A 27,062-nucleotide genomic window follows, 5' to 3' on the forward strand; every position below is an offset into this window, starting at 1 on the left:
CCCGCTGTCTCCGCTCCCCCCGCTGCGCTGCCCGCTCCTCCCGCCAGGGGCCGCTCTCCTCCCCGCCTCCGCCCGCCGCCACCGCCCCTCGCGATGCACGCCGGGAGTTGTAGTCCGCTGTGGCCCGGCGGGCGGCGCGGCGCGCGCTGGGGCGGCGGGCGGGGACTTCCTTTCCCAGCGGGCCGCGCGGCGCCGGCCCGGCCGTGCCTTTTGAATGATTTCACTGCGCTCGGCGCTCGCGGCGGGAGGAACCGGGAGGATTCGCGGCGGGAGCAGCGCCCGCCCGGCCCGTCGATGGCGGCCCCAGCGGGCCCTGCCCTGGCCGCCCGCGGCCCCCGCCGCTGTTAGGGAGCGGGCAGCCGGGCTGCGCCTTCGCCCCTTCGCCCACCGGCCCCCCCCGCCGCCGACATGTCGCTGGCCATGGAGGAGGAGGAGTATTCCCGGCTGGTGATGGAGTCGGAGCCCGAGTGGCTGCGGAGCGAGATCAAGCGGCTCTTCCAGGAGCTGGGCGAGACCACCCGGGAGAAGATCCAGGCGGCGGAGTACGGGCTCGCCGTGCTGGAGGAGAAGCAGCAGCTGAAGCAGCAGTACGAGGAGCTGGAGCTGGAGTACGAGACCATCCGCACCGAGATGGAGCAGCTCAAGGAGGTGAGGCGGGGCCGGTCCGGGGCCCGGGGGTGCCGGGGGGACGGCCGGGAGCCCAGGCCTTCTGCGGGCACAGTGACAGCGCCCGGCTGCGGGCCGGCCGGGATGGGGAAGGGATGGGGTGGGGAAAAGAAAAGGCCTTTCTGCCTCCAGCCCCGCCGCCGTGCCGGGGATGTGCGAGGGAGGGGACTGAACGCTTTTCTTTCTCTTGCCGTCCGGCCTCGGGCGCTGGTGGCTGTGTCAGGCCGAGGAGCCGGGCCGGGGCTGCCTCCCCAACCCTGCCCGGGGCCGGGACCGGGGGAGGTGGCAGTGCTCTCATACCCCTGCTTTTGTGTGGAGGGAGGAATCTTGTGTCGCTGTTAAATCACTTCCTCAGCTGGGGACCACTGCAAAAATAAAACAACAGGCTTTAGTTCGCATAATGTTTGGTTTGGTGCAGTTCCGTGTCGTTGGCGTATTTTTTTTTAATAAATATTTTATTTTTTTTAAAAAGGAAAATCCAGACCTAATCTGTAATGTTTGTCAGGAGAAACGCTGTATTGGTCAATTGGCACGTTAAAATTTTTCTTGTGTAGAACGTGGGAAGAGTCACAGTACACACAGACTGGTGGTTTGCTGTCCTTGTGAGCTGATCCCCTGCCAATCCACTCCTTACCATGTCCCTTGGGAAGCTGCCTGACTGCCCATAGCCTTGGTTGGTCCGGTGATTTGCTGTGCAGGAAAACCCTGTGCCGCTTTTCAACTGATTTAGGCCTTGCCTTGATTGCAGCCCACATGGATTTATTTGGACCCTGCAAACTGTATCCAGTGGGGCTTTACTTTAACTCATTCAGTTGGAAATGGATTTCAAGTAAAATCAAAATACACTATTTGAAAGGGCAAGTAAATACTTGGAATGGACTGGTACAAATTCAGTTGAATCTGTGAACGCTCTCCCTTCCTGCCTCCTGTTCGTCTTTTCGTTTTGTAAATAAAGCTTTATTTTGTTTCTGTTATGTTAAACCAGCATAAACAAAGAGGTTAATAACTTTGAATTACATGGCTATAAACTTGTTAGCTAAATACGGGAGCTGAGCTGATTGTGCTGCTGTTCCTAAAGCCACTTGAGGTAGCAGGGTTACAGCAGCATAACAGGAGTAGAGGTGTGGAAGCCAAGGGCAGTGGCAGTCTTGAAAAGAAGGTAAGAGCTGTAGAGTTGAGCTCAAGGGAACAAAAAGTCAGTAAACTCATTAGGTGGGTGGGATGGGAAACATGGCATGGAGAGGTGAAGGGGCTGCCCCAACCTCAGTCAGCAAGGCAGTTGGAGCCAGGTTGCCTCAGTCACAGATGGTGCTTTAGCCACTGGATTGTGCTGTGTGTGTTTGGGCATTATGTGTTTTGGCTCTCAGGTGGAAAAGGGCTTGATGATAACGTCTTTTAGGGCTGCACCACTTGAGAAGCTTGTAAAAGAGATAAAAAAAAAAAAGAAAGAAAGAAATGGCAGGATCAGCAATGATTCACTCCTTTTTGCTTTTAACATGCCGAAGGATTTGCTTTGTGTGTGCATGTCCCATTGTAATTAAATCAAAACCTGGGAGGCAAACAATTCCAGGAACAGCTTGAAGACTGTTAGTTATCCTACACAGGGAAAGAGCACTGCTCCTCTAGCTCTCTTGTGATGCTGTGGGGGAATCTGATCTTGTAAAACCTTTAGCAGATGCACGAAGCACGCTCTCAGAGGGGGAGTTTATCATCTTTGCTGTTTATGCAACGTCTTGTTTTTCCCAGGCACGGCTGGGGGAGTGCTGCACACCAGACCTACCACACGGCAAACTCCAACCTAAAGGGTCACCTGTTCTTGGGGAATGCAGGGGATTGATGGTGGCATGTCAGCCTAGAGCAGGAGTGCTTTCCACCTCTTGCTTCTTGACTGTGACTTCATGCACATGAAAATACAGCCCTTTTAGTCTCTGGAGATCTTACTTTGTTCCTCTGCGTTGCGAGAGGTCAGCAGCACGAGGCCGTGTTAGGCAGGGTGCAGGGCAGGCATGCAGCAGTTTCCTGCCCTGTTGGGTGTTGTAGGTTTGGATATGCTTCATTTTGTTTCATCTTATGAAGCACCCCCGTGTCATAGCCCTGTTCATACCGCAGGTAAATGGGCTCTGAGCATGGGAACTCTGTAGCACAGTTTGTTGCAAGGACAGGCTTTTCTGCTACAGTCATCAGGTCTTTCTGGCCAGGTTCTCCTCCCTGCCCCCCATCCCTGATTGTGGCAGATACATTGTTGTATCCCTTTGAGAGCAAAAAATCCTCAGAGCTGTACCAAGACATCTGTGTACACCCATTGTTTGCAATCCAAGTTGTCCTGGTGAAAATGGAGAGAGCTGTCCTGTCCTGGCACGGAGGCTCCACACCAACTGGGACTGAGTCTTCCCTAAGTTATTTCTTTTACTTGTATGTGTGCTGACTTGATCTCATATCTTTTATGGTAATTTGGGCTGCATTTCTTCTATCATATTCATCTGAGAGAACAAAATTTAAATACAAACTGTCTCCCCACGTAAACTTACTGGTTATCTTCAGTACCACCTTTGCTTTTGTAAAAGGGAATTGATTTCATACTTCATTGAAGATGATGATAAATGTTTTCCCTAGTTGAGAGAAATAAGCTACTGGCTTTTTTTTGTAGTGAAATACTACACATCACGTTGTATACATGTAGTTTCCTTGATGGTTTGTGGGGGAATGTAGCAGGGAAGGTTTGCTTGAAGAAGGGGTTATCTGCTTTGCTCAGTACTTTGGAGTTGCTTCTAGTGTCAGTCAGATTTAGGACCAACTACTAGCTCAGCTATGAAACTGGCTGCTGTTCAAAGCTCCTTTCTGATTGCTTGGTTATGTTGTGTTGGTGGTGGTAGAATTCTGTTTAAATCCCTAGGAAAACATAGGCATTGGGATTGATTATTTCTGTGATAATGTAAAGGTTCACAAGTAGACTGTGTCTGGTTTTAAAGTCTAAAAGCACGTGTTAGTGCATCACAGTGTGATATTTATGGTTTGTATGTGGTTTTTAAGAGAGGAACAAGCTTACAAGAACACTGGCAATGATCTGCACTGGGCTCTTTATTTCTTTTTAGGCTGACAGTGGCTCTCGATTCTGTTTTTCACCTTTAAGGATCATGCACTGACTTTATGCCATGCCATGACATCTCTGTAGGTGATTCCTGGGTAAACCTGGGAGCTGTCTTTGAAAGAAACATTCAAATAACACTCTGCTAAAATGGCTAAGCTAAAGTTACCTAACAAGCCAGTGACAGACTGGGGTTAGACCCTCTGTACTCATACTTCAGTGCTGGATTGACTAAGGCTTTCTGTTTAATCATGGTAAATAATGATGTGCAGTAGCAATACCTCTAAGGCCTCAGCTATGCCTCTGCAGCCTCCTAATAAACATTCAGCTGTAATATTGATTCCTGCTGAAAGAGAAGGACCTTCATGACATTTGAGGTTACTTCTAACCTTGCAGCATAGTTAAAATCAAAGGGTTTAATGCATAAAATAAAGGAAATGTTTCTTTAAATAGACCATCTGGGGAGAAGTTTAGTTCTGGTAAATCTAGAATAAGAAAAGTGCAACTGCAAATTGATGTTAGGGAACTGATACCAGTTTTGCACATACTAATAGAAAATGGTTATACTTCTGTGAACCTGTCTTGGAGATTTAATGGACTCCAACACCTGCCACACTTAAATGTTAGAAGAGAACACAACTGCTGTCTCTAGTGTCAAATCAGATTGAAAACTATAGGTGGGATTAGCAAATTATTCATAAGTAAAATAAACTTCTTATATTTTGATACATCATAGTTGGTTTACATGAAGAATAGAGGTACCTGTAAGTTTAATCTGATATTTGCAGTGTTATAGACACTTAGTGCTGTGTTTTGGGAAAGCTGCTTTTCTTACATATCCTTCTTTTGCAAAAAAGTAAAGCCTGAAAAATTAAACATTCCAATTTTTCCTGCTGTACTGGAAATAGTAACTTGTAAGGCTTCATGTTACTGGCTTAATTTTCTTTACCAGTGTTCCTTGAACTCCCTTTCTTAAAAATAAGAAATAATATTGTTGAAGTGACGATTTCCGATTACTTAATGAAACTGCTGAATGTTCTTCTTGGGCTGTCTGTGATAAAGTTCACTATACCTTATGTGATGGGACATCCATAAATATTTGGGTGAATAGCAAAGACTGCCAGGCGGAATTTTTTTTTTATTTTTTTGTTTAGAAACATATTTCTGGGGAAGTGGTTTTCCGTTAAGCTGCTGTAGTCTCGGCTGGGAGAAACATCGTGTTTCACTTCTGGTGCCTTGGGCCAGAATAAAGGGCTGGCCCTGACCCTCCAGCAGACATTAGATAACTTGTTTCTAATTTTCTACATTAGGATAATCTCAAGGTTTCAGGAAACCGAAGTTTGGAAACAGTAGTGCAATTTGCTGCCTCTTTTTCCCCCGGATGTGTGGCAGCAGTGGGTGTTTCCTGTCCTGTGGAGGGGATACAGTTAAACTACACTGTGGAACCGAGCCAGATTTGCTTTATTATTTTTCTTCCTTTTGTTTTTGTCTTTGAATCAGGTCACTTCCCCAGTTTGGGTCACTGTACGTGGTTGTGCAGGTACCAGCTCACCAAGGGCATGTTAAAGCAGCACCAGAGGGGTGATGGGGAGCATCTTAAGCTGCTCTTGGTGCTGAGCACAGTGGGGCACAGCTGTGTGTGTGTTCCCACAGCCCTGAAGGGGAGGGGTGTGCAGCCCCCACTGTGTCAGACATCCTGCCTGACAGTCTCAAACCCACAGCCACTGGTGTTTTGTCACATGGGCTGTTGTGGTTTGCTCCTTACAAATCTTGATTCCTGGTTGTTGTTTCAGCATTTGTGGGAAAGGGCTTGGTGGTTTCGGGGGTAACACCCAATTTATCCCTTTGAATTTAGGGCTATATTTCTTCTAATCTTCAAGAAAATTCTAATGATTTGGAAAATTGCCTGATTTCCCTGGGAGGGGGCAGGCAGGTGGGAATAGCAGTTCTCAGGTCTCTGTGCTGCCCTCAGAGTTGAGGGATTCACCATTTCCTCTTTCAGTCTCTGCTGTGTAAGCTTGTGACTAATCTGTAGCAGCGTGGGGGCCATAAGATGATTTCCAGAGGGTGATGCATCCTCCAGGCATTCGTTTGCTTGCCTTCTCTGCTTTTGGCAGACTGCAGAGAATTGTTTGTTCAGATCTGGTAACCCAGCAACAGAGGAATCTAATGTGGGTTTGAAATATGATCTGCAAAACCTCAGCAGAGGGAAGTGACATAAATCAACTTTGCCATGCAAATGAATGGAGGAGCCTCCATTTCAGAGAAGAGCTGAATTTTAAGTGTAATAGCTGCAGACTCTGGCTTTTTTTCTTAGTTCCCCCTTCTTCCAGCTCTTGTCTTTCTTCTTTCCACCTCCTACTTTCCTCCTCCTCTTCTCAGCTGTTTTCCCTGCTCTGACTGGAGTTTCCACCAGGCAGTGGAGTCTGCCTTTACACCCCAGGCTTACCCCTCTTTGGAGGGGTAGATGGGACTTACCTGAAGAGTCTGCTAAAAGCTGTGGTCCATCTTGCCCATAAACAGATGGATTTGCCACTGGAGCTCTGGGTAAGCAGGGACCCACATGGTGTGCAGAGAGACCTTTACACAGGACTGGCTTGGCTCTGGACGTGTGCCTGGGCATGGGTCTGACTGGGAATGTTTGGCCCCAGCAGAGCTGAAGCTCGGTGTGGGGATGGATAGGGATTCCCTGCAGTCCTGTGGCCATGTTTGGGAAGCTGCTGTGCCATGTGAGGACTTGTGCAGCTCTCACTGAAGCGAGTGGTGTGTCTGGTGGGGTGCTGAGCTGTGCTGGATGGGCTGGACTCTGCGGGAGGCTGCGCTTCCTGGTGTCCTTCAATCTTCTCACCCCTCAGTTGCTGCCAACCTGCAGTGTGGAACTTGGCAAGCTCCCAGTGTGGTGCAGAGTGCTGTGCTGTAGACAGGGAGACAGTATTTGGTAAGTTCATTAGGAAATCCCTCTGCATGTCCAGTCTGTCAGTGCTGGACAGAACTGAACCTGCATTTTGGCTCTGGTTCCAAGGCAGACACGTGTATTGACCTAATGCCATCACTGGCATCTGACCTGCCCAAACCAAACAAATCTCATTGCTTCCTGTGCACAAAGAGTTTGTTACATCTGATTTTAGTTTCTTAGCAAGGTCAGAATCCTTTGCGTTTCCTGATAATCAAGGATGATATTTGTTTGGGCTTTATTCTGTTATAAGAGGAGCCCTGAAGAAAAGATAAGAGGATTCCTTGAAACAACATCTCAGCCTTGGCCATATTGATCATCATAACTGGTCTACTCTGGCCTCCAGTCAGGAGGTCTGGAGACACATCTATAACTCTGCTGATGCCTTTGAGAACGCAGCAGGATCACTCTGGAGGAGAAAAGACAGCGCAGAAAGAATCGTACCTTGCAGAATTTACCACCTAAGGAGTCTTTCTGCTGTGCCTTTTGCAACCAGACATGTCTATCTTGCATTGGCCTCATTAGCCACCGGTGTGCTTGTAACAAACGTGGATAGAGCCCTCCCCAAATCTTCGTTCACGAAGCCCAGCCATGATGATTCTGTTGTATGAATGGGTAACTCTAAAGCAGAAGGGATTTTCTCACATCCTGCTGGATAAAGCTGTGTTTGTTTGGAGGGAGAAATTTGGTTGTGCTGCCCAGCGTGGCATGAGCATGACACGTCTGTGGTCCACTCAGCCCTCTAGCTCTTGCTGGTGCTGGGCAGTAGGTGCCCTGCCAGAAGCTGGGGATGAAACTTTTCGACAGTGGGATGTCAGGAAGGAAAGGGAAAGAATGTGTTTTCAAGCAGTCAGTGTATAATTATATAGTGTTTTTCTCTGATGTCATTTGGAAGGGGCATTTGGCCTTTGAAATAGAAATTGGCTATTGTTGGATGAGTGTGACTGTCCCCAAGAGGCAATGAACAGAAAAAAGCAGTGTCATGTAGCATGTGCCCTCAGCTTTGGTACATGCTATAAAAAGAAGAAAGGCTATTTTGCCAAAACATACTTCCCTAAATAAATTCTGGTCTCTGACTTAGCAGAAATCATCCAGCAGTGGTCCTGATTGAAATTTTTCTTTGGCATAGTTTAATCCAGTAGCTTTCTGAGACTTGTATCCATGTGAGCAAAAGCTTCTGTCTGACTTGTGTCTTGGTTCACTGTGTTCAACAGCTGTGCAAAGCAATTCCACTCGGCTCCCTTTTGGTGATGCTTTCAAAAAGGGTTTGGTTTGAACCAAGAAGTGGTTAAAATCAAATATGTTATAACTGAGATTCACATAAATAGTCATTTCTCACATAAATGATTTCAGGTGGAGAACAGGGATTGATCTGTTTATTTCCAACTCAAACTGTCTTCTGTCCCTTTTGAATTTTGTATAAATATCCATAATTTAATACCTGTAATGCCACTAATGACAAGGCTTGACCTATAACAAGATATTATTTTCCTTTCAGTAAATATCTATTGTTCCATGTGGTTCTTTTTTTCTTCAAGCTTTTATGGCCTCCATCTCTGACATTTCTCACTCCAGAAGTCCAGTTTACACACTTGGTAATGGTTTTCACTCTGTCTCTCAGCAGTGCTGGGATATTCTCCTACATCTCTTAGCAGTGGTGGTAGGCAGAGGGTTATAAAGAAGGATTTGCATTGGGAATACAGCAACATATTTAGTGTGATGAAACGAGTAAGAAAATGCAAACCTTTGTGCACTCTCTGAGTACCCTTAGGAAGTCTTTGTGGTGGCCTTGTCCTCTAGAAAAATATGCTGATTTTCTTTTCTCCCTGTTATAGTGGAATGATAAACTTTGTGATCTTAAATCAATCCAACTGCTCTAGCTTTTGTTGGCTGGCTTTGTGGTCTTTCATAACAATATGGATGGTTGCTTTTAAATTTGAATGGCTGGTTGGTTTTGGAGATGAATGAGATCTTGTCATGTTTTAAAAATCTGCCTTATGTGTGCACAGCAGGTAAGGCTGAAGTGAAAGTGGGCTCTGTAGCAAACTGTATAGCTACGTGAAATCTGCATTTAAACAGTGGAAATCAGTTAACTTCAAGTGCCTGACAACCAGAACACTTTTAAGCTGAAAAATCCCCTTACCATGGCAGGTTTACTAGACACTCCTTTTGTGTTTGGGGAGGTGTCCCTTTCCTGATGGGAAAGAGGAGTACAGTACAGTAGATTGCAATTTCAATCATTACAAGGGGTGCATTTCTTTCACTGTGTATCTTTATTAAGAATTTTACTTAAATACAAAGTTTGCTGATTTTCTGTACAGTCACGAGTAAGATCCCTCTACCATCTGATTATTCAGTTGTGACAAGATCCTCTGGGAATTCAGTGGGAACAGAGACCAGTCCAGTATGACTTTGTTTCATAGGTGGGTTATGAAGGTCTTGCCAGATAAACTAATTGAAAGATTAAATTTTAAGAAAATATTAAGAAATCATTTTGTGCCGTATGCTGGGCTTGCATGGGACCTGTGCTCTTATTTGTGCAGCAAATCTGTTCAGGGGAGACAAATGTAAGACATCTGCCCCTGTAGCCTCAAATACAGGTTTTCATTGCCAAAATCTTGGCTTTGGGCATTGCTTATTTATTGACAGTGTTGCCAGTCTTAAATGCAAAGATATCAGGGATTGTGCCTTTAAAAACAAAAAAATTACCCCCTAGAGTTTTTTTTTGAAGTGAGGATAGAGGAAGGAGGAATTGAAAGTTCAGGTGACTTGTTTCTTATGTGTGCCCAGAGAAGCTAGAAAGTACCTGAACTGCCCCTGCATTTTCCCTTTCTCCCATCCTGTAGAGGAGGAATTCCATGACTCCAGCAGTTGCATTTTGAACGCCGAATAATTTCAGACCTCTGATACTCATGGGACAGTTTTGTGTCTGGACATGTGAAGCATTAACTAAGCATCTCCCCTGGTACAGATGTTTGTGCTCCTAAGCCCCTGGCATAAACAACTGCACCCCCAAACCAAGCCCATAATTCTGCAGCTGCCTTGGGGTTTATGTGAGTTAAGGTTTGCGTGTTCAAAGAGCCTCTGGTGCAGCTTTTCTAAAACCAGCAAAAAAGCATAGTCTGTATTGTGCATTAACTGCTTACAAAGTGGGAGATCTTATGGGAATGCAGTTGGATCCTGAAAAGTAATGACTAGAACTGCAATGACTTTCTTCCCCCTCAGCAGGGAAATGATGTGCCAGCATTTCCTTGGAGCTGTGCCCCAGGGTTTGGTAGGAGAGCAGGCACTGCAGCCTGGATGGGAAGTTCAGCGAGACACCCTCATAAATACTTGGATTTTGATCTGCAGTAGCAGCACCAGATTCTTGTCTTGTTTTTCTCCCTCCTTTATTTTAACTGGGTTGAGAATGTTTTGTGGGCAGAAAATGGGAATGTCAGTTTTGTGAGCACAGCTGTTTTAAATAAACTTAAGCCAGTGGAAGTGTGTTGAACTCTCTCCTTTTGGAAATGGCCAAAACTGTCATGGAATTGGAAAAGGTCATTTGGTTTTTGAAACAGCAAACTTTTAAAACTGTTGTCTTGTGTCCTTAGTTTACAGCATCACAAATTTCCTTACTGTGTCAGTGAGACCATTAAGGATGTTTCTCTAGTTCAATTTGTGAGAAAGTAACTTGAAGGAAAGGGATTTTAGATTTTAAAATGTTTTGCTACTGGACTTTAATCTTAAATTAACATGCACTCCTTCTTCAGTCCTGTTTAGGGTATGAATTTCTAATTCTTGTTACTCTTGTGGTGAAAGGAAATACATCCTGAAATTCCAAAAACCTATTGTCATGTAAAGTTTAATGTACTTAAGCAATTCTTGATGAAACTTCCTTAAATACAGTCCATGAGTCAGTGCTGTCTCTCCCAATTGTGCTACAGTACAGGCAATTAAATACTGAATGGATGGACTTGCCTGCTTTAATGTGACCTTGGTGAACCACATTCAGAAATCTCTTTGAGCACATCAAACCTAATTGTGAACACAGATTTCCCCATGGCACACAGTGAACACAATGCAGAATTCTGCATTTCACTGGAAGTTAATAAAGCATAAACACATGTGGAATATCTTGCAACAGGAGGCAGCTACTTGTATTCTTATTCCTTTCATGTGTGCCTACATATATGTCTGGTAAATTCTTGTGTGATGAGAAGACTGAACAAGCTCGAGTCTCTTTTTTGCATATGACAGCTAAACACAAGAAGAAAACATCTTTAATCTGCTGCTCTTTTTAAGAATGGATTTTGAAAGATGCTTCTGGTCATTCACTTCTTTATAATGAGAGGTCATTCTCTTCTGTAGAGCTTGGCAGCTGGCAGCTGAGCAGTGGGAAGGGATAAGGAGAGCTGGTGACTGGGCACAGAACTTGTGTGCCCTGAGCATGGTCAAAACATTCCCGACTGCCCAAGGAGCATCCTTCCTGGAGCTGTGCTGGGGGAGGATGTTGCAGCATTCCTGATACCTTTTGCTGTCTCGCTCCCCACCCATCTCCCCCAGCCTCCCTACCCCCTTGCCCTTCTAAGGTTTTGAAGAGGTTGATGTATCTGCTTCCCAAATAACCTTTCCTGGAGAATTTCATTGGATCTGTGGGAGGATTTCTGAAGGCATATTTCCCAAAAGTGCATTGGGTAGTTGTAGAGGTGCCTCTCTTTTTTTTGGCTCCTTGTCATTCCCTGCTTGCCATTACATGGAGGTTTAGCCCTTTTGTTCAGATCCCTTCTGATTACAGAAATCAAATTCAGTTTCCTAATTTAATGTGTATTTTTTGGGAATTCTGTTTGGTCTTAAAATTGCTTTGTGCTCAGAAGATAAAAGGGAAGGAACACATGGAAAAGACAACAAATCTTTTTTTTTTTTGTAGGTTTTTTTTTTCTCAGAGGATGCTGTTTTCTCTCGGCCTCCTCTGCCTGTAACCCTACATGTATTGTGCACTTGAGAGCCACAGTCTTCACCGATTTGAAAGGGAATCTCTGAGACTGGGGGGTAACCTAAGCCAGACAGGGTGGAGAACTTGGAGTACAGCAGGGCTGGATGCTCCTCTGTAAACCCTTAGGGCTTTGGGGTTGTTTTGGGACTGCTGCTGGTTGTGAAATTGCTGCAGTTGGAGAGCAGGAGACTTGACATAACCTTTATAAAGTTCCTCCTTTTTCTGTTCATGAAAGGGTTTTTCCAAAAGGTTTTCAGAAGCGAACACTTGTGTAAAAAAAAAATTAAAAAGTAAAAAAATATTAGGAGTTTTATTTGAAATTTAACATTCCTGACCTGTTACCAGCCTGTCATTCTTAAAATGTTAGCAATTACCATATGGAATTGCTTTCAGTTGTGCATGTATGTCAGGTTTTGTCTTGCATGAGTTTATTTATATAAGAAACATTACACGATAATTTCTGTATTCACTATATTAATGTTATAGCAATGCCAGGTGTAGAAGTATATACACAATTGGCTTTAAAAGTAAATTATAAGTTTTGGCCCGGGATACTTTGTCTAAAGCATAATTAGCAGGAAAGAATGTTGTTCTGCCCGAGGACAAGTAATGTCCAGGCAACAGGGCTGCTCTTGTGACTAAATACTCTGAATACTATCTCTAAATGCTAATCACTAAACTCCAGCTGATGGTGGTCTTACACCAGATCTGCCTGTTAACAGCTTGAGGTTTGTGTATCTTCTCTTATGTCTTCTGGCTCCTGGGTGCAGTTTGAGGGCCTGAGTGTAACATCTGCTGGCTTCCACCTGCAGCTCTGTCAGGGGCTGCATTTCAGGCACAAAATGCAAACTATAAGGCAGCTATTTTTGCAATTCTCTTCTTTTAGAGGTAATTAATAATTTTTTTTCTTTTTTTTTTTTTTTATGACTGCAACCTATGTTCTCTACTAATTGAGTCCAATTTAAAGGTGGGCTGAGGCTAAAATACCCAAACTAATCCCTGGGAAATGAGACCACTTGCACTGAACTGGCTAAATTAGAGCAGCGTTTGGGGAATAGGGTTGTTTTAAAACATTTCCCTCCACCCCCACTGGTTACAATGAAGTCTTGTTCTAAGATCATTCAGTAATCATAGAAATATTTTAAGAGCACATTGGAGTCACTTGGAACAAATCCAGCTGTGGAGTTGTTTAGCTCCAGCTCAAGTGTTATTTGTGTTGCTACAGAACAGTCCATAAAAACTAGAGACTGAGCCATAGCACATGCATAAATAACCACAAACACATTGTGCCATGTTGAACTTACTTTCTCATTTTCTATTCTTTGCCCATAGGTTATGGGCCAAAGAATATCTTTGGAGACATTCAAATCCCAGCTGGACAATGTCCTGAGCAGGTTGCTGTTGGTGACAGGTTGGAGTAGGTGGTCTCCAGAGCTCCCTTCCAGTCACCAGTCTCAACAATTCTGCTGCTTCCATGTGTATGTTTTTTGCATACTGTATTTCATAACATGCTCCACACTTTAGGATGCAGTTCTGAAGTTTGAACTGGTTTTTGTGGCTCACCCCTCAGCTATATATAGTCAGTGAATACTCACTGAAGGGTTGAGTAGCTGAATCGAGATTTTAGCAAGTGGAGCATGCGAGATATGTTAGTTGTTTATCTGGATTTCAGGAGGGCTGAAGGAATGCTGACTCCTGTGACACTTGCAGCATTACATCTTAGGAAAGGAATGCAGGGAAGAGTTGTCTCTTGTCACTGTCAGGCATTTCATGGGCATTATAGTTTTATTCCTACATGTGGGCTTTTGCAGTGATCCTACTAATCACTCTCACGTTCAGGAATTTTGAAGGCCTCCTCTCATCCCTGCATGTGTTCTGCATCATTCTACCCTCTGTCCTTGTGAACTGCTAATATAACTCCTAGAACAGTGTGAAGGAATTGTGGTTACCTTTAACTTCTGTGGGGTTCTGGGATGGGAAAAATCCTGTATTCCAGGATTAATTTTCACTCAAGTGAGCCATTGTGCTTTCCTGTCCTCCTGGGTTCTCAGTGAAGGAAAGCACAGTAGTGAATTGGAGGGAAACTGTAGCTAGAACTGTTCGTGTTCCTCTCTATGGAAGGATACAAGGAAGAGAAATGCCTACTCATCTCACTTGGAAAACAGGTAGAAACCAAACAATAGGAATACAGTAAGGAATGCAGTGGGAGAGAGCTGCTGGTGTCTGCAGAGAATTGTAGCTGTGTGGATATATAGGCATGTATTCACATATATATATGTGGAGATACATATATATAATAATAGCTACTCCACTGGTTTGTAGCTGGTTGTTCTAATCTAGCCTGTGTGGCCAAGTGCCCTAAAATATAAATGAGTTATTGGGACCGAAGCAAATGGACCCTTTTAACATGACACAAAGCTTGTTAATGTTAAGATTGGTTTGATGTTCCCTTTGACCTCCCTATTGTCAGGAGGTTTTTGTGGAACATAGTAAGGCATTCATTCCTTTCATGCTCCTCAGCATGAGGAACTGCAGCTGGGGAATGTCTCTGAATCTGCCTCATCCAGGGAGGCTTTTGGGGCTGGCAAAGGCCCTGTGAGGCATCTGTTCACTTTTAAGGTTCTTGGCTCTGGGAATTTTGAGAACTGGCCTCAAAGAACATTTATCGTGTCCACCATCACTGTGGCTGTGTTTGCCCTTTTTTCCACAACAGGCCTGTCCTGTACTTGCTCACAATAGGCCTGAAATAGCATTCAGGTTGACACTATATTTCTGTGTGTGCTGTACAAGGAATGTATTTTCTTGTCTTATCATCATTGTTCTCTGTGGCAAGGTCATCTCCATAGAAAGTGATTAATTTGATGGAAGTATTTCCTTGCCCTGGGCTCCATTTGCTGCCCAGTGCCATGCTGTGCTGGTCATGTGTTAGCTTTGTCTTACTGCACATAACATTAGGCTTTGTATGAAGAATGTGACCTTAATCTTCAGTGGGGGAACAGAGCTTTCCACGAGGTGTGGAGTTCAGGCACATCTGAGTTTTGTTCCATTGCCTTGGTTCAATGAGGCTCTAAAAGCTAGATTTTACTTCTAAAAGAGCTATCAAGAACAGACCAGTACTTGGTGTCTGTGCACATGAATGCTCTCCAGTGCTCAGACTCAGATTGTTTAACTCTTGGATTGTTTAACTCTTCTTCTTGTGTTTTAAGATCTGTCTTAATGCTGCCTTTGGAACTGGGGTTGCAGCAGAGTGTAGTTAGTGTTGTCCTGTTGGATTAGTGATCTAGTGTCTTGAAATTTCAGGACTCTGTATTTCTCTTCCTTTTTCTTCTTGGAGTGCAGAAAACTGCTGTAATAATGGAAAAGTTATGTTTGAGGAGTTTGGATAATATTTGTGGGGATGGCTGGAGTTCCTCTTACTCTATTTCTTTCATTTTTCTTTAACTTTGTCGCCTTCATGTGCCTAAGAACAGTGTCCATTTGTAATGCAACAAACCAACTTGCTCAAATTCCAGCTCTGAATGTGCAGTGGGCTCCTGGAAAGACAGAGAATTCTTCCTTGCAGTCTTAAAAAATAAAACTTGTCTGCTTCAGTGTGTCACTGAGTGCAAGATGGGACTCTCAGTTCTGTGCTGGGATCATAATTTGATTTTGAATTAATTGTGCTTTAGACATTAGTCCTGTAAAGATGTTTGAGCAGCAAGGGCAGCAGTGGCAATGAACACAAAGAAGTGTAATACTGTTCAAGGGTATCTAATAATATCCTTCCAAGGCATTTTTGAGTGCAATGCAAGGTTACCTGAACAGAACTTAAATGTTTAGGAAAGAATGCCCTGAGCAAATGACGCAATTACTGGTTGGGTTTTGTTCTCCTCTAACCCACAGTATTTCAAACAAGTGTGTGCTTCCTTGCTGAACTTGAGGTCTGCCCTTCCACTTTCTCTTCTGTAGCTTTTGCTGCAGCTGAAAGAGGATCAAGACCTTCTGCTTCCATGTGTGAAAACTAGACTTGGAGGGTAGTTCTCACATGCTGTTAAGTTTAAACCAGTGCTGTTCCTTGCCCCTGCCAGGATGGTTTCTCTGTCCTGTAAAGTGTTAGGCTGAAATAATGTCCTGAGTAGACTCATGTCTCTGACAGCTGCTTGTTAGCTAAGTTTGGTTAATATGTGATTAATTTTAAGGACTCTTACACAGCTCTGTGGGAGGCCATGCTTTGTGATCTTTACCTTGGACACCAGATGGGAGACAAATTTCAGCCTTAGGCCAAGGGGCTGGATGCAGTTAGGGCACAAAGGGGATACTAGATAGTTGGCTGCCCATTCATATCTGAAATGGTCAAGCAGCTACAGGCTCATGTCTTCTTCTCACTCCTATTTCCTCCTGCACTTGGTTTTGTTCCTCTTCCTCAGTTTCCTGCTGAACCCCATTGCAGTCTCTGATCTCCCTCCTTCCACTGTTCCCCTCTGCCATGTCTTGAGTGTCTTCTTTTCCCTTGGACACATGCTCTTTGCCTCCTCCTTCCAAGATTTGCCTCCTCCCTTTACACTATTCCTTCTCATGGCTTCTCATCTAATCAGTCCTGTTCTGACAGCTTTCTTCTCCAGCTCCCAGCCTCCTTGCTGGAGAATTATTTCTTCCCTCCCTGGTTCCCAGTAAGTTCAGATGGCTCAGCAGCTGGGCAGTGGCTTCATCTTTCAGGCCTAAGGCCATGCCAGGCCTTAGGCATGTCTTCATGGAGGGGAAGAGTGTTAAACCTTGGCTTAAGGCCTTTTCTGTGCACAGAAATCATTACTTTTCTTTGAACTTTTAAAAATAAAGCTGGGTTGAGTTAAACTGCAGTAGGATCTGGGATGTCCTATGCTGGCCTAAACTGGGATTATTCCAGCACAGACATAGCACAGGTGTTACTGCTGCAGCAAAATCTGTTTTAACAAGGATGACATTTTCCTGGACCCCAATCTGGAAGAGCATTTGGGTTTGCTCTAAATTAGATGACATTTTTAACAGGTGCCTGGGTGGCAATGAGACTGGGTGGCAGTGAGCTACTGGGTCTTGGCAGGGATTTGGCAATCCTGCACTCTGCTTTGGCAGAGCTCTAAAGTACTGCATAACACCTCTCTACCACCTGACCCTGCCACCAGGGAACGGGAGCTGTGCCTGTGCTGACCTAGCCAGACTGATCCCCAGAGGAAGGAAGTGGGCATCTCCCTGATGCCAGCTCTCTGCCCAAACCAGCTGGGCCCCGAGCCCTGGGTGGTGCTGACAGCTGAGTCCTTGTGAAGGCTGTGGCTCCTCTCCTCTGGTGCCCTGTGGCAGCCCCACACGCCCTCCCTGATCCTCATGCTCATGAATGAGGGGTTTGTCCCCGCAGCTGCCGGGTGGCCCCGTGCTCCAGTGGCCTGGAGCAGCCAGCTGGGGCCAGCGAGGGCTGGCTCTGTGCTGCTGGCCTGGGAGCTGTCACTGACCGCCTGGAAGCTTTGCAGGATAAAGGCTTTTCACTGCTGCCAGTGTCTGCCAACTCCTATTGCAATTAAAGGGTAATCTTTTCTAAATGGTGCTAAATTAAGGCTAAATCCCTCCCTCATGCCACATAAGAGGATGAATCCCTGGTTTTCTAAAAACAGCTTATTGTTCGGGCCACTGTCCAAGCGACCCGTACAACAATGGTCTGGATGGTTTGTCTGTGGAGAGGACTCACACTTTTTCATTGGTCTGCCTCTGTAGATCCAACTCTGAAGTCCCCTGTGGAGAAGCAGAGTTAATTACCACTTCCTTGTATTGCCTGTGGAGTGAAACTTGGGAGAAGGTTTTCCCTTTGCGAAGTCCTTCTCCTGGCTGCTGTGGTGGGGGAGATGGCTTTGCCTTGGCCATGTGTGCTGTGCAAGGGTTGTGCTGGAGCCATCAGCCCTGGCAGCTTGGCTTGGTTTGTTTTAATCCAGGTGACTGTGTGCATGAAACTGTAGTTTAAATTGTTGTTGTTTGACATCAGGCTACTGTCACAACATAAATCAACGAGGAGGGGCTTAACTTTTCACCTCTCTTGGAATTGATTATCTAGATTAATAAACATGATATGCAACAAACTTCACCCTTAGGGGTGGGGGGGACTTTCTTTTGAGCCCCTTGTTAACACTAGGCTTTTATGCCTCTCCTTAGGGGAATTACTGTGTCCATAGAGCAAGATGCAGTCAAAAAGTTTATTTGCTTATAAATACGTGGGTTTGTTTTTTAAAAGGTTCTTAAGTGAGAAGATGCGGTCAAGTAGTATAGAGGGAGGGGGCAGGAATGGGGACACTAGTTTGTGCCCAGCTCATCAGTGGAAAATATTCAGAAGCTTGTTTTGATTCCATGTTGTAGCACAAGTTCCTTGGAGGGGGAATAACTTGGGGAATTTTGGTGGGATAATTCCAGCAGTAGGATCTGAAATATAAAATCTGTTATATAAAATCTTCTATTATTATGTAAGACTTTCTCCCCATCCTGTTCACTTAGGATCTGACATAGCAACGTCTGTAGCATTCCTACAAAACTCAGACCTGGTTTGGGCCTTCTTGATCTGTCTCCAAGCTCAGGACTAGAAGGCTTCCGAATAGTCTGATGGTACAAGTGTGTAACAAACATTCCCTGTCTTGGAAAACACAAACAGAAGAGCTGGCTGAGCAGCTGTGCTGGTGACAAGTGGCCTTTGAATGAATCCTTGCAGCAGTTTGAAAGTCACGTTCCCTCACGTGTCCAAAACCCACATGAAGTTTTTCTGTACGTATTTTTTTGAAGATGATAATGACATTTGTTTCTTTTCAGTGGGTCTGGAAGTCAGTGAAAGCACTGCTGAGGAATGTAAACATTCCTCTTGCTTCCTGCTGCTCAGCCCTGCTTTGCTGCAGTCTCCTGCCCTGCCGAAATCAGGGATGTGATGAACTTGTGAGCACAAGAAAATAAAAGTAGATCCATTCAGAGGAAGAAAAATACTTCCTTTTTATTTTTGAGCAATACTTTACATATACATACAAAGTCTCAATCATATTAGTTGGAAATTAATTATTTCATGAAATACAAGATTTATTTATGTTTTGGCTTAGCTTTGGAGAGGTTTATTCCACCTGCTGTTTTAGGAGCTCTAACTGTGATCTGTTTTCAAAGTCTCCAAAAGTCATGGACTTGATTTGCTGCCTTTTAATTCTGAGTGTCTGGGGCCGTGGAATAAAATAACAGTGTAGATTATTCAGGTTCTTGTCTTTGACCATCTTGAACAGATTGCTGGAGCTCGAGCCAGTCCTTTGCTTTGTAATGTTTTTGGTGGTTTGTCACTGAGTGTGAGTCCATCGTGCTGTTTGAACATCTTCCTTGCTCTTCATTGGCTCCTCTGAAGCACTGTCATCATTTCAGGTTTCAGATCTTGGCCTTGGACTCCCAAGACAGAGGTTTTTCAAAGACACTCTTCTGGAACTTGTTGCAATGATCTGTATTTTTGTTAATTTGTAACTGTAGTTAACTACTCTGCGTGTATTAAATGTCTGCTAAGCAATTCTCTGAAGAGTTTGGGAATTCCATCTTTTCTGTGTTGAATCCTGCAAGTTTCGCCGCATCTTTTAACTTTCAAGATTTATTTTTTGTAATGGTTTCCTTCTCTGATGAGGTGCTTTACAGTTCAGCCAATCACTTAAAAATCAATATGACTTCTCTTCACAATCTTTTAATGAACAAAAAAACCCCACCCTTTGCCATTTCCAAAAATAATCAGGCTCTTGTCCTGTTATCATTCAGTCTTTTTTTTTTTAACTAATTCTGCTCTCTTTTCAGTAGCCAGTGGTTGTGTATGACTGTTATGCAGTCTGAAGGCAGTTTTCTGTTGCTTGCTTGCTGCTGCATTGCTGGCAAGGACAGGCTGTGGAACACTGGAGGGTTTGTTTGTATGTTTTCTGAAGACCCATTTTGGGGTTTCGGTGTGAGATTTTTTATTTTTTATTTTTAATGGATAGCTCCTGTGAAAGTTTTCAGAAGGTAGTGTTCATAAGCCACCTTTGGGTTTCTCAGATTACATCCAACTTGGAGAATTCCCGAGTTTATCCTGGTCTTGCACACTGGGCCTTGCTGAGGTGAGGTCTCCCATTGCACTCAGCAGCTCTGTCTTCCAAGTGATGAGACTCATTCACTTCTTCCCCTGGGCAAAGCTTAAATCTGAGAAGCTTCTGTATGAAAAAAAGTCTGGGTTTTACACAGCTCTTTTTTAAAATCTTGAGATACATACCAGGCTTTAATTTTCTTAGTGCTGTAGTTGCTCTCAGGTAGAGCAGCTTAGACCAAGCCTCACTTGTTATAAAGGCAGTTTTAGCATTCAGTCCTTGTTCTTCAGCAATTTGCTTGGACCTGACAGCAGTTCTGGGATTGGACACAAGGGGAAAATTGTTGACAATGAGAACAATCAGCCATTGTAATAATCTCCCCAGGGAAGTGATGGATTCCCCAGTGTTGGCTGTTGGTTTCCCAAATTTGGCTGGACAGGGGGCTGGACAACCTTGTCTAGACTGTGCTTGAACCAGATGATCCTTTGAGGCCCCTTCTGACCTGGTGTTCTATAATTACAGGTATGATTTGGCATTTCCTTGCCTGGCAGCAAATCTGCAGCATGTGGTGTTATCAGTGGACTTCCATCTGTATAAACATGTGCTGACTAAACTCTGGGACTCAAACTTTCAATGCATGGACCATGCTGACTGGTCTGTCTTTTATTTTAAAAAAATAAATAAATAAAAGGAATTTGGAAAGCCGTTGAGAAGATGAATTTTATTTCCACTGGCATCTCTCAGTGGAAGGGGGAAGTATCTAAATGAATAATTTTGCCATGCAGCTCATGAGGACACATTCTAACTCGTGTTTGACTAAGAAATTGGCCATTTTTGAGAATTGGCATCTGATTTTTTTTTCTCATCGGTTTTAATTATGGTATTTATACAGTTTGCACACAGATCAGCTGAAGTGGCAGAAGTCACTTCTCTTACTTGCTGTTTGTATTTATGGGGCTGAACTCCAGGAAGACATGTCCTCCTCCATAAACACAGAGAAGAGCAGCTCTGAAATCAGCCTTTGTCATGGAATTACTATGAGTGTGCTGATTTTTAATTCCCCTTCTCCTTGTTTCCATGCTCACTTGTCTGCCACCATTTTTCTGCTTACTTAATGGGGGCTTAAGACTGCTGTTGAAGGGTGTGGTGCTTTGATTGCCAGCTGATGGCTGTTACACAAGATTATTCCTGGTGTAGCTGCATTTCATAACGAGAAATTTAGTGCTGCTGATGAGCTCTTTTGCTCTGTAGTGCACCCTGCACCTGGCTGCATGGGTTTTGTCTGGTTTGTGTTCCAGCTTGCAGCTTCCTCAGCTGTTCACCTGTAGTCTTCTTCCCCTGACCTATTTGTCTTTCCAACAACCTTATTCCCTTGCATTTCAGGCAGGATACATAAAATAACACGAGCTTTGATGTCTTAGTGCAATCTGTTGGGATCAATGCCGTGCTGCTGTGTTGTCAGGGAGGAGGGCACTGCCCCTGGGCTGGGTTTAGCTGCTGATCTCAGTGTGCCAGGGTGGGCTCCTGTCACAGGCTGGACATTGCCTGCAGCTGGTGACTCCCCATTGCTCCAGCTTTGCTTTTGCAGTAGCTCTGTGCTGGTGGAGATTCTCTCGTGTTGACAATGGCAGTTTTTGTGTGTGAGTTAGACTAAAGCCTTGTGGGGAGAGCTCTGCACTTGGGGCGATGGATAAACTGGAAATTCATAAGACTCTGCGTTAAATATAGATCTGACTGAAGAAGCATGAATTGGCCAAAGGGGCTGCAAGATTCTATAAAGCAACATGGGTTTGGTTGTTTGCAGAGTTCTAATTTAGGGAATGCTTGACCTTTAAACACAAGGGCCTTGGCACAGTGCAAGAGGGGCAAGCACTAAAGGATCAGTGCTCTTAATGGGGATCTGTAATTCATAGCAGCAGGACCTTTGCAGTCACTGCCTGGAATCTTTTGTAATTCTGAACAACACGTGATGCTTATTAAAATCATTAAGAGCTGAAGAATGAAGACTTTGTTTTGAATTTATTTTTTTTTCTTTAGCACTGACCATGGGAAAAAAAATTAGTATCTGTATTGAGTGAGGGGTTTTTTTTGTTGTGTTTGAGTTGTTTTACTAAAAGCAGCAATGGTAGAAAAAAGTGTAAAGAAATCCCCATCAGAGTGCCATACTTGCATATCTGGGAAAGATTTCAAATGTACTGATTGCTTGTTTTTTTTCTGTGATATAAACAGAATCTAACTGTAGCGTGTGTGATGGCTTAGGTGTCTCTTCTGATATGGTCCATTTTCTGTACTTGTGTTTATTAGTCAAAATCTTGACTATTTTCCACTTACATCCCTGTAAATGAAAGAAGAACTTAAGCCCTTGGTGTAAAATTTAGGGCAGATAGTGGGAACAGGAAAAATTTAGTTCTAAAGTTGCGTTTTTGAGCCAGTGAATATGGCTGGAAATGGCAAAAATGGTATTTGTCAGTAGTTACCTCCAAGGCTCTTGCTCTTTGCTCCTGGGAGGCTGTGGAGTTACTGAGTAGACTGAGAAGGAATGCCTTTCCCTCTCATCATGACACAGCTCTGACAGCCATTAGGAGTTCACAAAGAAGGAAGGCAGCTTATCCATGCTTTAAAGACAGACCTCAGGTCTTGTTTGGGAATGCCAAGGTGGTTAATGTTAGGTATGCCTTTTGTTCTGGCTTCATGTGGAATGTTGTGGCTCCTTTTGGTGCCATTACATGTCGGGGCACTGAAGCTTCAATGTCAAGGAAATGAAAGAAGGGGCTTGTGTTAAAGTATCATGGTGTTCCTAAACAATTCTTTAAAGTTCTACAGAATTGCATTTGTTTGTCGTAATTGAATTTTTCCTCAATATTAATGAGCAAAGCCCAGTGCTGGAAGGTTGGATTGTTTGTGGTTGCCTGAGTGATAACAGGAAATCAGCTTCTCCTTGTTGCCAAATGTGGACATATTTTTGATTTGAGTGGAGTCTGTGATGAAGTCAGAGGTCTGGATATAAGGTGGGTGAGTACCTGATTATGACTTCTCAGGTAGTTGGAAATACAGTGGTCACAGATCTATAAAATGGAAGTAAATGCATGTATACTGATATAAGAAAATTTTTTTTAATTTATAGTATAGAATAAGAATTTACTTTCTATCCATTTCGAGAATGGCCCAGGAGCATAAAAAGCAAGCAGGAATCTTTCTGATGATAATAATTGCTAACATTCTTTAATTATTAAAACAATATAGCACCTAAAAGAATCTACATAAGAGGTGCTAAAGAAGCCCGTGGTACCATCAGGTCTGGGCTTTGGGGACTCTGGCTTTGCTCATAAGCTGGAAAACAAAACCCAACTTTAATCATGAGAAGTATGAGAAGTATTTGAATGCAACTTAAATCATGAGAAGTATGAGAGGTTTTGAATGTTTGGAGAGAAGAGGCACTTGCTTTGCAGCTGAGAATGTGGTGATTTAGGACCCCTCAAATGGCCACAGAGCAGTAACACATCCCAGGACCTGTAGCACCCTCAGCACGTGTGATGGTGTGCAGGTCTGCCTGTTGTGCTGTCCATTTTAGCAAGCGAGGGCAATGCCTGTTATTTCTCTGCTTATTTTGGAGCAGAGTGCTTGTCAAAATAGTGACTGCTGTAATCCTGGCAGGGCTGTGTAAAAATAGCTGCCAGCGTGGTTGTGCTGTCATAATGTGGGGACTTCCTCCTGGTCCTGGTGGGGCCTTCACTTCCTGTTTGCCAGCATTCAAGTCATGCACCAGGGCTTCTTTCCTCCTGTGTTTTGTAATTCTCTCTTCCCTAACCCTCCCCTTTCCTCCAGAAAGTGTCTCATAGAGCTGAGCAGATGGAAATGCATTTGTTTTCCCTTTTTTAAGTGGTGGTAGAATCCTGTCCTTGCAGTTTTTCTGATGCTCACGCTGCTGGCAGCCAGAGAGCTGAGGGGATGGGCAGCACCTTGGTGGCCACATCAGGCATGGATTGAGCTGAGTGCTCCAGATTAACTGGTGCACACCAGTGACTTGCCCATGTGGCTGTTGCAGCTCCCTGCACTTGCTCTCTACAGTCTGTAGAAATTGGATTATGAGGGGAAGGCTGGATTTTGTCCCTCTTGCTTTTTAACTCAAACCTTGAAATAGAGGCCCTACAATGTCTAATGCTTATTTTTTTTAGGCAATACACAACCATAACAGACGATGGTAAGGGGCCATGCTGTAGTTCAGTGGGTGTAGGCTGCAAGCAGAACACGTGAAATGGAATTGAGAGACCCCTCTGGAGTTTATTGTAAATACTGTATTAGCTGGACACAAAAGAAAGATTAACTCAGGTGTAGTTGGATGAAACTCTCTGGACCTTTGCTTGGGCTCTAAGGGGAAAGTAAATTTGCTATTCAGGTGTAAGGAGTTCATAATGGAAGGGCAATTAGATAACAAGAAAAAGTCTACTTTAGCAGTGCAGAAATAAGTACTGATGGTACTTTTGATGATATGCCTTATGCAGCTGTGTGTCTCAGAGTGACTGAAGACCACTAAGACCAGAAAGGCTGACTTAAGAAGTTTGGTTTTTGTAAAGCTCTTTGTGTACAAGGCACATGAGCAGCCAAGCTCACAGATGACTGACACACGCAGGAAGCGATTCCTCACTTACCGTTCAGTCTCCTTCAGTGATTAAAACTCTGCTTACGTATTTTAATTAATTAGTCTGAGATTTTTTTAAAATTTATTTTATTGCCTCCCAAAGTGCCTCATGTCTTGGTTCATGCTAGTACAAACAACACCCAGGTGTTTACATGTATTGGGCTGTGTTTACGCAGCCGTATTTGTGACTCCTCCTAGAGCAGGGTTTGTTCATTAAAGCCTCTGTTGCCACACCAGAGGAAGCCACCGTGCTGCTCAACAAGCAGGGTAATGAGCTTTACATTAAATATGTTTTGCAGGATGCAAGTTACTTTCTTACGTTTTTTCCGGAGTGGGTGTGCCCACACAGCAGGCAAGCGTTGTTCTTAGGCAGGAGAATCCCTGGTTCATTGAGATGCTAATCCTGTTAGCTATTGTATCAAAAAAAAAAAAAAAGGAAAACATTTACTTGAGTGTCACTGGAGGATTTGATGCTCACTGTCAGCCACACAGATAAAAGGCCCTTGGCTAGGAAAGAAACCCTTGCATGAAGAGAATGGAAGGAGACTTTTGTCCCTGCTCCCTGTGTGTGGGTGGCCCTTTGGTTACCAATAATTAAAGAGTGAGTGGAAGCTGTGTCTTCTCATCCCTATATGCTCAAACTTGCTCCCAGTTAAAACAATCATCTTCTCAGTTCTCTAATTGCAAATGCTGGGTTGGGGCAGAGGAGGTGACAGAGAGGTTAAAACTAATTTCTTGAGACTGGCTGCTGAGCCAGGGAGCAGTTCCCCTGGCGCCGGCTTAAACTCTTGGTCGACCTCTTAGAAACCTCCAATTAAACATTGGTTGCACAAGTGGATTGTGTTCATATTTAATAAGTAATCTTTCTTGTGTTGGAACAAGGATGTTAGATCTTGTGCTTTATTTTTATGCTAATTTTATAGAAAAAAATTTTTATAGTTCATACTAGTGCAGCAACTTCTCTCAATTCTAAAGTTAAGGCCTAACCTTGATGGATGTTCAGCTTTTCCTGGAGTAGGTGGGCAGCCTGATACTCCAGATTTCTGCAGTGTCACTTTGTTTCCTTGCAGTCTGCTACTTTACAGGCACCTAAGGATAAATGAGCTCTGCTGGAGGGTTGTGCTGCAGTGATGCTCTGGAAGGACTAATCCATCTCCAACTGAAACCACATTTTATAGAAAGGCAGTCTAGAATTATTTCCTGTGTTAACTGGGCTTTCACCAAAGAAAGTGTAAACCATTATTTTTAACAAAATCAAAGCCAGATCAAGGGCTGGACTCTTTCCTGGAGCAGGCACAAATCTTCACTGTTGCATCACCTCTTGGAAGAGGTTTGGTGACCTTATGGGGTGGGCTGACATGGTAGGAGGTGATGTAATGTTTTGAAAAGCCTCACAATTTCTCTGAAGGTGTCAGATCTACTGTGAGCTGTGGTGGTTGTGAATCTGCTCCTGCTGCTTAGCTAAGGATTGCATTTGGCCCTTGGGGATATTTGAGTGTGGGAGAAAGGGCCTGCTCCCAAACTTGTGGAAATGTAAGAGCTTTTGTGATGGTGGGGAACAAATGAGGAGCCCTGTTAAGTGTAAGTTGGTTTTTATAAGTTGTTTTTTGTAAGTTTATAAGTTGTCTTCCTTAAGTATAACTCCTCCTAACTTTAAATACAGTCGCACACATGTTTAGAGGATCAAGATCTCATTTGATTTTTCTTTCATCCCCTTGCAGAAGCTTTTAGTGGTAACAAAAGCCCAGCTGACTCTGGAGTAGCATCATGGTACCATACACAAGGCTCAGTGTAAACCAGCAAATTAACACATGCACAGGAGGGGAAATGCTGGTGTTATTGAATATTAGTAATTACCTCACTGTCAAATTCTGTGTAGCGAGTCAATAACTACCATGATCCCAGTGGAGGCAGAAAACTAGAATGCTTTATTGGACTCACAAGTTCATACTTAAAGGGTTTAGGATCTACATATTCAACAGGGGGTTGTAACTGTTACAGTTATTACAAACGGGGTTTCAGGGGATGACATATGGGAAAAACCCAGGTTAACAACTCATCATAGGGGAGAACCCATCTTATTTAAGGGGATTACATGGGGGAAAGAGGTATTCAGGTTTGCAGAATGCACAGGAACCAGGGAACACAAAGGGAGAGATAAAACACAATAAGTCTTCTGCACTGACTAGATGAAATCAGAGCATGGTTTCTCCAGGCTTGGGCAGGACATTCCAAACCTGTGACATCAATGGATCCTTGTCCTGACCCTAGGTGGAGGTTTTTCCCCAGTCTCTCTTAGCCCAAGGCTTTTGTTTAAACCTAGCAGTTTTCTTTTTCTCATATCCAGATTTTGGAATCCAACAGTTATGTGCATAGGTTGAAGGTGAGGGTAAGAAGGAAGGCAGTGATGTCAGCAGAGGTACCTCCATGATGCATTTGCTCATTTGCCAGTGATATATTGATCATGCTGAATAACAGTGATTAATAACACTAGATGAAAGTTTTTTCTTCTATGAATTATTGTAGCAAGGCTGTGTGAGGCAAGTGCTTAAGATAACTCTGCATTGTCCTTTATGAAGTGTGCAATTTCAGTGTGATCTTGTTGAGTTTGAAGGTTCATCACATACCTTCTCGGGACTGTTGGTGGGCTTTAATGAGTTACTCTTTGAGGTCAGCTGCCAGGG

General features: G+C 43.9%; 1 protein-coding gene across 6 annotated transcripts in view; it reads left to right on the forward strand.

Moving 5' to 3' along the window:
• The first annotated feature begins 278 nt into the window (after window positions 1–278).
• The window catches only part of BICD2 (BICD cargo adaptor 2), an 81,233-nt gene continuing 54,449 nt past the window's right edge, over window positions 279–27,062 (forward strand). For 4 of the 6 annotated variants that reach the window (XM_027664976.1, XM_027664977.1, XM_027664979.1 and 1 more), the window contains exon 1: window positions 280–648. In XM_027664976.1, the coding sequence (XP_027520777.1) occupies window positions 409–648 (240 nt within the window). In that variant the 5' untranslated portion in view covers window positions 280–408. Of the gene's footprint in view, window positions 649–27,062 lie in introns of all 6 variants that reach the window. The other 2 variants (XM_027664978.1, XM_027664975.1) reach the window with 1 other exon arrangement.

The sequence above is a fragment of the Corapipo altera genome, unplaced genomic scaffold, assembly GCF_003945725.1.
Source record: "Corapipo altera isolate COAL_440 unplaced genomic scaffold, ASM394572v1 124, whole genome shotgun sequence".
Classification (NCBI taxonomy): Eukaryota; Metazoa; Chordata; class Aves; order Passeriformes; family Pipridae; genus Corapipo; species Corapipo altera.